The sequence below is a fragment of the Gekko japonicus genome, unplaced genomic scaffold (assembly GCF_001447785.1).
Source record: "Gekko japonicus isolate JY-2015 unplaced genomic scaffold, Gekko_japonicus_V1.1 scaffold2249, whole genome shotgun sequence".
Classification (NCBI taxonomy): domain Eukaryota; kingdom Metazoa; phylum Chordata; class Lepidosauria; order Squamata; family Gekkonidae; genus Gekko; species Gekko japonicus.
In genome coordinates this window covers 169,962-180,276 of record NW_015173741.1, presented here as the reverse complement: position 1 = coordinate 180,276, position 10,315 = coordinate 169,962, and the positions used below count along the sequence as shown (strand labels likewise).

The following is a 10,315-nucleotide window of genomic DNA, read 5'->3' as shown; positions in this document are numbered from 1 at the left end:
GGGGGGGCAAACATTCCCTTGCCTCCCTGAGCCCCAGGGTGATGGCCTTTGTCTCCTAGGGGCAAATTCCACCTCTCGCGTGTGATGTCTGAGCGGCATTGCCACTCGAACATCACACGCGAGAGGTCATTTCTGCCCCCCCCAGCTCTCCTTCGGGGCTCCTTAAAAAGTTATGACCGCCGCCACTGTTCTCGGTGGAAGCCAAGACGCCAGCGCGGGGGGGGGGCAAAATGTTTCCTTGCCTCCCTGAGCCCCGGGGTGGTGGCCTTGGACTCGTAGGGGCAAATTCCACCTCTCGCGTGTGATGTCCGAGCCGCTCCCCCCCCTTCATACTACACAGTACTACAAAAGTTTATGATCCAGCAACAGATATTTCTCCAAGGATGAGAGGCTCCCAATGGCCAGACACCTTGGGGCCCGTTCTCATAGGAACGTTGTTACAAGCAAAGCTAACCTAACTCCCGCATCACATACACACAGATATATGGCATTCACACCTACTCCTCCCATCCCTCAGAATTTATGGCAGAGGGCTAGAAAGGGATGAGACAAAATGGTCCTCATGGCCCAAAAGTGAAAGTAAACTACAAAGGCGGAAACAAATGAAACAAATGAAGACATTAGTCAACATGACAATCAGCAGAGCCCGATTCTGACACATCCACACCATCAGCAAACCACCTTCACTTCAGAGAGAGGTGGTTCTCTCTGCTGGTGAAATACAACTGATGGAAACCAGGAGAGGTCTGGGAAGGTGGGTGCTATGCCCCTCTCCAAGAACCTCTTTAACCTTATTCACAGGGAAAATGTTCCACCCCCTGAATCATTTTAGGTAGAGGCCTGGAGGTCTCCTGGAATTACCACTGACCTCCAGACTGCAGGGCTCCGTTCCCCTGGACAAAATGGCTGCTTTGGAGGGTGGACTCTACGAGGGTGTTATACCCTGCAGAGGTCCATTCCCAAACTCCACCCCCAAATATTTGGGAATTTCCCAGTCCAGAGTTGGTAACTCTGCTTTGTCCTCCGGGCCCTTCCATGTGCTTTCACCCACAGTTGACAACCCCCTTCCCTTCAGAGAAGTGGGAAGAGAGGGTAGTCCAGGACCACTGGTCCACTCTGCTAGCACAATGCAAATGATGGAGACCAGGGCAGGACTGGGAAGGTGGGTGCTATGCCCTCTTTAAAGGCCCCATGCCCAAAGGGATGTGTTTTGAGTTCACCAGCTCCCAAACCTTCCTGTTTCAAAAACCCTTCTCCACTAAGGAAGACCTCCTGCCTTGCAGAGGATTCTGGGAAATATCCCAAGACACAGAACTGAGCATAATCCCTAGAATACACCCAACATCAGCAGCCTTTCAGGCAAAGTTCAGTTCTGCCGAGCAAATTCCAAATCAGGCAAGCTTGTCCAATGCTACTGGCCTCCTCGTTGCGGCAGCCTCCGTCAGCTTCACAGGAACCGCAGAATTCTCTTCCACATAGTTTGCAAACTGCTGCTCAAACGAGGACTTTGCAGAGATTTCAGATCTGATTTGCTGTGCCCACTGATCTCACATCTAAAGAGGTATATTAAGTTTCTCTTTTTTTAAAAAAAAGAAACTCTTAGTGTTCTACTTCCCCCACCTCTCACATTGCCTGCTCAAAATGAAATCTTAGAGTAAATTTCAGGCCCCATTGCTGGACCTCCTGATGGCACTTGGTATTTTTGGCCACTGTGTGACAGTGTTGGACTGGATGGGCCATTGACCTGATCCAGCATTGGCTTCTCTTATGTTCACTTCATACTGCAGCAAGGGCACATACTAAACCAGGGGTGTCGAACCTCATTTGTTACGAGGGCCGGATCTGACATAAATGAGACCTTGTTGGACCAGGCCATGTGTGTCATAAAATGTAGTGCCAGGTAGCAGAGATATAAACTTTAAAAAGGACACAAAGAGGGTTTTTTTACTTAAAATAAAAACATGCTTAAAACATTAGCACTCTTGCAATATTTTGTTTAAGTGTCTGATAACTGACACCTCTTACTCTGAATTATTGCATCAAAATGTCTATGCCGTTGCAATCTTGAATATGCTGTTCAGGTGTGTATCTGTAAGCTGCAAACCTGCGATGACGCAGCAGCAGCAGAACTGGAAGAAGCAGAAGACAGCCAGTTCCACTGCGGGCCTGATAGAAGTCCTGATCAGGCCCCCAGGCCGCATGTTTGACACCCTTGTACTAAACCACCATGTCAGGGGGAAGGTTAGCTGGAAAAAGTACAGAGGAGGGCAACCAAAATGATTGGGGCAGGGGGGGGAGGTTGGAGTGCCTTCCTTACGAGGGCCTTACGAAGAGTCTGAGACTTTTCAGTTTAGAAAAGAGCGGACTCAGAGGGGACAAGACAGAGGTTTATAAAACTATTCATGGGATGGCAAGAACTGACTAGAGAAAAATTTTCTCCCTCTCCCAAAACACCAGAACTCTAGGGCATCCAGTGGTTCAGGATGGACAAAAAGAAATACTACTTTACACAGATTCAGGCATATAGCCCTGTTATGTATCCGGAGAACTGTGCATGCACATGAAAGTTTATACACAGAATAAAACTTTGTTGGTCTTAAAGCTGCCAACTGGACTCAAAGTTTGTTATACTGCTTTACACAAAGAGTGATGAAAATGCGGGATTCGCTGCCAAAGGATGTAGTGATGGCCAAAGGAATAAAGAGCTTTAAAAGGGCATTAGATAGATTCATTCATGGAAGATAAGTCTATCAGTGGCTACTAGCCATGGTGTCTGAGGGGAACCTCCACGTTCAGAGGCACTAATCCTTTGAGTCCCGAGAGCCAGGAGGGAACATAAGGCCTCTATGCCGTTGATGGCCATCCAGAAGAACTGGTTGGCCACTATCTTGACACAGAATGCTGGACTAGACAGACTCTTGGTCTGATGAAGCAGGGCTCTTTTGTTCTTATGTAACAAGACACACTTTCTACAAGAAGAGAAGAAGAGAAGAGACTGGATTTATACCCCACCCTTCACTACCCAAAGGAGTCTCAGAGCGGCTTACAAACTCCTTTCCCTTCCCCTCCACACAACAGACACCCTGTGAGGTAGGTGGGGCTGAGAGAGCTCTGGCAGAAACTGCTCTTTTTCAAGGACAGCTCTTATCCGAACTACGGCTTGCCCAAGGTCATCCAGCCAGGTGCAAGTGGAGGAGTGGGGAATCAAACCCGGTTCTCCCAGATCAGAGTCCGCGCACTTAACCACTACACCAAACTGGCTCTCAGTTTCTACAAAGACTGACTTTTTTGTCTGAAAGAATACAAGAGGTTCCCCAAGCACAAAATGAAGCAATCAAGCCCAGACCCAGCCATGACAACCTGAATTAGAACTACCCTGTCTTCTATACAGATTTCTGAATTTTTTGCTTCATTGTTTTTATTTATTCTTTTAAAATCGCAGTTTTATGCATCCAGAACCACAGAAAAAACACGACAAGACATAACATTGTTGGTCCTTAAAAACCTGTATCCAGATTAATGAAATCATTTACTTGTCTAACTTTCCAACATAGTGCAAAATTAGAATAAGTTCTTCACTAAATTTCTGACAGAACTCATTCTGGAGACCAGCAGTCTTACTATTTTATATTATATTAATTACCTTTACATTGTTTGACACTTGGCCTTATGTCCAAGGTAGACAGAGTTTTATTTTATTTATTTATTTATGTTTGGATTTATATCCCGCCCTACCCCGCAGTTTGATCCATGTAATCTCGATGGCTATAAGCAATCTGAAGGATCACTAAATTTATTCAAGAGCTCAGTAATATCCTCAAGTGTGGATTAAATTAGATAGTTAAAGCTTCTTTAAAACAAAACTAAGCACAACAATTAGATTAGAGTCAGTAACTGTCTCTCCTCCTTTGCACCTACGGGATTTTTCTCCTCTGGTTTTTTAACGTCTTGTTAGCACAAAAGCAAACCTTTATATGGCTTCTCATTTAAGTCGATTGCAACATGTATTTCAGTTAGATTAAGACGCCTTAAAAGGGCTCAAAGTCGTTTTTGAAAACCTTCATAAACCATGAAGCTCCTTTTAAAACTAAAACATCACGAGGATCATTGAGACACATTAAAATAACAGAACCAGAGTCTCAATTAGCCAGAGCTTTAAAAAGCTGGCAGAAGAGAACTTTTTTTTGGTCTTCCTTCTGAAGCTGTAGTGATTTCTCAGCTGTTAGATATGGGGCGGGGGGGGGTTCCAGAGTTTGGGTATGACAGTATAAAAGGCCCAACCACAGAGTGAAGGTACCTGAAGCCAAATATCATTTGCTGGTTTTGTCAGGACGTGTAGATGCTTTGATGTGAGGTCAGATTCTCTGCTCCGAAAGCTCCTTACGCATTTCAAGAACTGATATCGTTCCCTAAAACCATCCAAGAAATAATCTGGAATGAACCACAAGCGCGTCCTAAAACGGTTCACTCCAACATCTTTCTCTCATCTATTCTCCGCACCTGGGATACTCTCAGACACAAACGTCTTCTGAAATGATCTGCACAATTAGTATTCTTATTCCAAAGCTGGTTTCCTCCAGGAAATGATGCCCCAATAGCCAAAAAGTTTAGACTGGCAAACTTAACACGTGTCACTGACATTACTAACTCAAAGGGTTTGCTTCCGAAACAACTTCTAGAACAAAAGCTGAGATGCTCCATATCATGGTTCTTCTATATGGAACTTAATCATGTAATATCTTCTGCCTGGAGTACATTTTCCCAGAAACCTGTTCAATCTACTTTTGGGAATCTACTGGAGTCCAAAAAGCATACTTTTAAAGGGCTGATCTCCAAGACCTACGCTATCCTGCTTCGTCGTCATAATACCACAGACCTACCATTTCGTAACGAATGGCAATCGGACTGAAATTTTATAATGACAGATGAAATCTGGGATCAAGTCTGGTCTTCACCTCTGCTCGCTTCACCAATCATCAGCACACAACAGCAATCGTACAAAATCCTCACACGTTGGTACCTGACACCCTGGAAACGCAAGTACTGATATAAATTTTCATTTTCTTGGTGCCAACTCAAGTTTTGTGCTATAGATGGAAACACCACCTACATTCAGAGCATTTATATGTTTCCCTTGTCTATTCCATTTGACCTTAAGGGGTTTTATCCCACCTTTTCTCCACAATGCGGAACCAAAAGCAATTTAAAATATAGGGCTGCAGTCACGCATGCTAAATAATCCACTTTCAATGCACTTTCCAACTGGATTTTGCCTGTTCACACAGTAAAATCCAGTTGGGGAAAGTGCACTGAAAGTGGATTATTTAGTGTGTGTGTGTGACCGCAGCCATAATCCAACATTGAACACTCAGCTCATATTAAGGGTAGAGGCAGCAAACCAGGGACTTAGAGCTCAGTTGCTCCCAGACAACTTGTGGATTCTTCTTTTATGATCAATAAGGCTCTCGCTTTGGCTGAACAACCCCTTCCATTTCTCCCCACAGTGGATTCTCTGATGCTGAATAAGGTATTTGGCATGACAGAAGATCTTTCCACACTGCAAACACTCATATAGCTCCTCTCCACTATGGATTCCCTGATGTCGCTTGAGGTTCGTGCTCCGAGTGAAGCTCTTTCCACATTCTGAGCAATTATACGGTTTCGATCCTGAGTGAACTCTGAGGTGTCGAATAAAGCTTGATTTCCGAGAGAAGCTCCTTCCACAGTTCGGGCAGCTATGTGGCTTCTCCCCTGTATGGATTCTTTCATGTCTAATAAGGTTCACATGTTGACCAAAACTCTGTCCACATTCCAAGCAGTTATATGGTTTCTCCCCTGTGTGAACTCTTAGATGGCGGCTATGGCTTGCTTTACAAGAGAAGCTCTTCTCACATTCTGAGCATGGATATAGCTTCTCCCTTGTGTGGCTTCTTTGATGGAAAGCAAGGACGACACTGTTATTGAAACCTTTTCCACATTCTGGACACTTATAACATTTAACTCCTCTGTGGATTCCCTGATTTCCATTGGGAATCAAAGATTTTCTAGCCCTCATACTTCTCTCCTTCCTTGCTTCATAGGTGTTGGTTTGAATTGGGGTTTTATCATCCTGCCAAACTCTGGATGGATCTTGCTTCCTCTGTGTCCACTCCCCTCCCAATAACTTTGCTCCATGCTGATTTCCCATGTTTTCTCCATCTTTGGCTCCCAGTAGTTCTCTCTCATTCTTGCTCCCCCACACATTGCCTGAAGGGATAAAAGGAGAAAAGTGATGAGACAGGAAGGAAGACACTATATGTCAGGTCAAAAAGCAAAGTGAAGTTGTTATTATAGAGCAGGGGTGTCAAACATGCAGCCTACAAGGGACTGACTGCCTCCTGCTTCTTCTTCCAGTTCTGCTCTCAGGCCTACAAGGGACTGATTGCCTCCTGCTTCTTCTTCCAGTTCTGCTGCTGTGTCATAGCTTGCTTTCCCAGACTCTCTCAATCGCTCAGGAGAGATAGATAGGCAAGCTTCTGCTCCCTGCACTTTCCTCCCAGACTGCTACAGCACAGACATTTTGATGCAATAAATTCAGAGCAAGAAGTGTTAGTCATCAGACTGTTAAATAAACAAAATATTGCAAGAATGCTAATGTTTCAAGCATGTTTTTATTTTAAGTTAAAAAATCTTTGTGTTAGTGTCCTTTATAAAGTTTATAACTCCGCTACCTGCCATTTTATGACACACATGGTCCGGCCCTCCATAACAAATGAGTTCGACACCCTTGTTGTACAGAATACCAGTGCTTTTAAAAAACAGTTTAAGAATGCTTCCAAAGAGCAAGGAAGAGAAGAATCCCGAGAGAGGGAGGAATTTAGGGCCATTTTTATTGCTCCAGATAGTCCTGACACTGTACTCCATGAGACAATTACTGGTGAGGCACAAGATCATAATTAATTGCTGAACAAAATTCAAGTTCAATAGCACTTTAGAGACCAACAACATTTGTCAATCAAGCAAATGCAGCCTCCAAGTAGTCTTCCTCCAATGTAACTGGCTATTCCTCCAACAGAAGAGGCTCTTAAGGTGGATGAAGGCTTCAACCTTAAGCCAAAAGGAAATGTGGGGTATAAGTTAAAAATAAACTGAAACAGCCCTGACCTGGGTAGCCCAGGCAACCTGATCTCCTCAGATCTCGGAAGCTAAACAGGGCCGACCTTGACAAGCATTTGGACAGGGGAATACCAGGGCCAGGAGGCAGAGGCGGGCTGTATCAAGCCACTTCTCTGAATGTCCCCCATGCCCCAGTAAGAGTCACCAGAGGCCACCATGACTTCCAGGTACAGACACTCATACAAAAAATGCAAAAATACAAAAAAGAATTAAAAATTAAACCGAAACTTTAATAAACGTTGCTCACTGAAGTGGTAGGATCCTTGCTGGTAGCTTCCATGCCTCTGGGTGCTTTGGGGATTTTTCAAAAGGGCAGTGGACAGCACAACAAAATGGCTGCCAAAGCAGGCAGGAACCAGTCACAAAATGGCTGCCACCGGGGCAGGAACAATTAGGTAACCAAAAAGGTTAGAGCAAAGAAAAAGCTTTTTTATTTTTTTTTTAAAAAGGGTCAAATTAATGGAGTGTTCAATTCAAATTCTACGACTGAGGAAGGCCAAATACTGAAACATGTATGGTATTGGTTCTTGTATACAGAGACCATATGTATTTTTAAACCTGTATTTCTATAAATGGACATTTGTCTTTATATTGGGATTAGGTACTTATATGCTGAACCACAGGACTGTTGTTTTAAAATTATATTTTAGCACTTCCGAATGTATTATTAAATTATATATGATATTTTGTACATTTGCACTACGAGCGTGGCTATAGTTTACTTGTCCCAACCTTTTTGGTTACCTTTCTCAGCAGGGCTGTGTTTTTCTCCCGTTTTTTTTTTTTTTTTGGTTTTACAACAAAATTTTTGGTTGTTCCCCGATGACATCCTTCGCCAGCGCCCTCCAGTAAGGGCCTGGCATCCCTCCCCCACTTTTGCCGTGCTCACTGGTGGGCGTGGGGATCCTTCCTGCGACCCATCACACTACATTTTGGATCAAGGCTTGAAGACTGGGGGCGGGGGGAATCGGGTATCTGGCAGGTAACAGTGCCTGGGGCGGGGCTGTAGCTCAGTGGTAAAGCACCTGCTTGGCCTGCAGAAGGTCCCCGGTTCAATCCCCGGCATCTCCATTTAAAAGGATCAGGGAGTAGGTGGTGTCAAAGACCCCTGCCTGGGACCTTGGAGAGCCAGCATCGGTTAGTTTGCTCTGGAGCCGTACTTCCTGAGCTGAGACAAAACTATGTGAGCCAGAGGCTAAAAAACTGTGAGCTAGCTCACACTCACTCAGCTTAGAGGGAACACGTCATCTCCAGACTATAGAGGTCAGTTCCCCTGGAGAAAATGGCTGTCTTGGAGGGTGGACTCTATGGCGTCATGCCCTGTTGAGGTCCCTCCCCTTCCCCAAACCCCGCCCTCCCCCAGGCTCCACCCCCAATTCTCCAGGAGTTAAGACCATAAGAACATAAAAGAAACCAATGCTGGATCAGGCCAATGGCCCATCTAGTCCAACATTCTGTCACGTAGTGGCCAATAACACCAGGTGCCATCAGGAGGTCCATCAGTGCGGCCGGGACACTAGAAGCCCTCCCACTGTTGCCTCCCCCCAAGGACCAAGAAGACAGAGCATCCCTTGCCCCAGACTAAGAGGTCCTATCTAGACCTTGTGGCTAATAGCCACTGATGGACCTCTGCTCCATATGTTTATCTAGTTCCCTCTTGAAGCCGTCCCTGCTTGTAGCCGCCACCACCTCCTGTGGCAGTGAATCCCATGTGTTCATCACTCTTTGGGTGAAGGAGGACTTCCTTTTATCCGTTCTAACCCGACCGCTCAGCAATTTCATGGAGTGCCCACGAGTTCTTGTACTATGAGAAAGGGAGAAAAGGACCTCTTTCTCGACCTGCTCTTTCCCATGCATAATCTTATAAACCTCAATCATGTCTCCCCTCAGCCGTCATTTCTCCAAGCTAAAGAGCCCCAAGCATTTTAACCTGTCTTCATGGCAGGAGCTGGCAACCCTGGGTAGAGTTGCCAACGTTCAGGCTGGTTCCCCCGCCCTTTCAAAAACAGCCCGACAGAGGGAAAAGGGCACATATTTTGCTTTTCTTGGCATGGAGGTTACCGTGACGTGTATTTGGCTGCCTCCCTTTAATTTCTGAGTCCGCCAGCTGTCTAGGCCTTGACAGCCACAAAAATGACGAAGAAGAGATTGGATTTGTACCCCGCCCCTCACTCCCAAAAGGAGTCTCAGAGTGGCTTACAATCTCCTTTCCCTTCCCCTCCCCACAACAGACACAACCTGTGAGGGAGGTGGGGCTGAGAGAGCTCTCTCGAGGACTGCCCTTGAGAGAACAGCTCTGAGAGAACTTGTGACTGACCCAAGGTCACACCAGCAGCTGCATGTGGAGGAGTGGGGAATCAAACCCAGTTCTCCCAGATTAGAGTCCGCACTCCTAACCACTACACCAAACTGGCTCTTCCCAAAGAGGAGGCATATGGACCACTGCAGACCAAGAAGTCAAAGGGAACAGCTCCTCCAGGCTCCATGACCAAGAAAGCAGTCCCCCCCCCCCACCATAGTCTCCAACACGCATCCACCACGATCTTTCTTTACTAGTTATTCGCTTCACTTATATCCTGGCTTTCTCCTCAAAGGGGCTTAAGATCACTTATTCATTTCTTATTTTATTAGATTTGCATCCCGTCCTCACTACGTGGAGCTGCGGTGGCTCAAGTGGTTAAGACGCTGAACTGCAGGCTGTGGAAGGTCAGTAGTTCAGCAGTTCGAGACCCGAGTGTGCCGCATGACGGAGTGAGCTCCCATCTCTAGTTCCAGCTCCTGCCAACCTAGCAGTTCGAAAGCAAGAAATTGCAAGTAGATAAATAGGTACCACTTTGGCGGGAAGGGAACAGCGTTCCGTGCGCCTTGGTGTTTAGTCATGCCGGCCACATGACCACGGAAACGTCTTCGGACAGCGCTGGCTCTTCGGCTCTGAAACGGAGATGAGCACTGCAACCCTAGAGTCGGACTTGACTGGCTTTCGAGCAAGGGAACCTTTACCTTACCTCCCTACGTAGCAGGCTCCGGGCGGGTTCCATTACATACAATATACAAACAATTAAAAACAATTAAAAACACATCAGATAACATACAATAATATTCCTGTGTTTCTAGTCAGAGCCTGAACAGATGAGGTCTATTTCAGATTGGGGTTCCCAGA

The 10,315-nt window shown here is 45.8% G+C and overlaps 2 protein-coding genes across 5 annotated transcripts in view; one reads left to right on the top strand and one right to left on the bottom strand.

Annotated features, from left to right (window-relative positions):
- The window catches only part of LOC107120690, a 190,185-nt gene that overhangs the window by 78,509 nt on the left and 101,361 nt on the right, over positions 1-10,315 (top strand). The window lies entirely within an intron of this gene.
- LOC107120691 (zinc finger protein 850-like) overlaps positions 1-10,315 on the bottom strand; it is a 40,020-nt gene that overhangs the window by 12,049 nt on the left and 17,656 nt on the right. Inside the window, exon 2 of one of the 4 annotated variants that reach the window (XM_015423458.1) lies at positions 4,756-4,769. The exons of 2 other annotated variants lie outside the window; for them this stretch is intronic. In XM_015423458.1, the coding sequence (XP_015278944.1) occupies positions 4,756-4,769 (14 nt within the window). Of the gene's footprint in view, positions 1-4,755; positions 4,770-5,589; positions 6,167-10,315 lie in introns of those variants that run through there. One more of the 4 variants, XM_015423459.1, reaches the window with a different exon arrangement.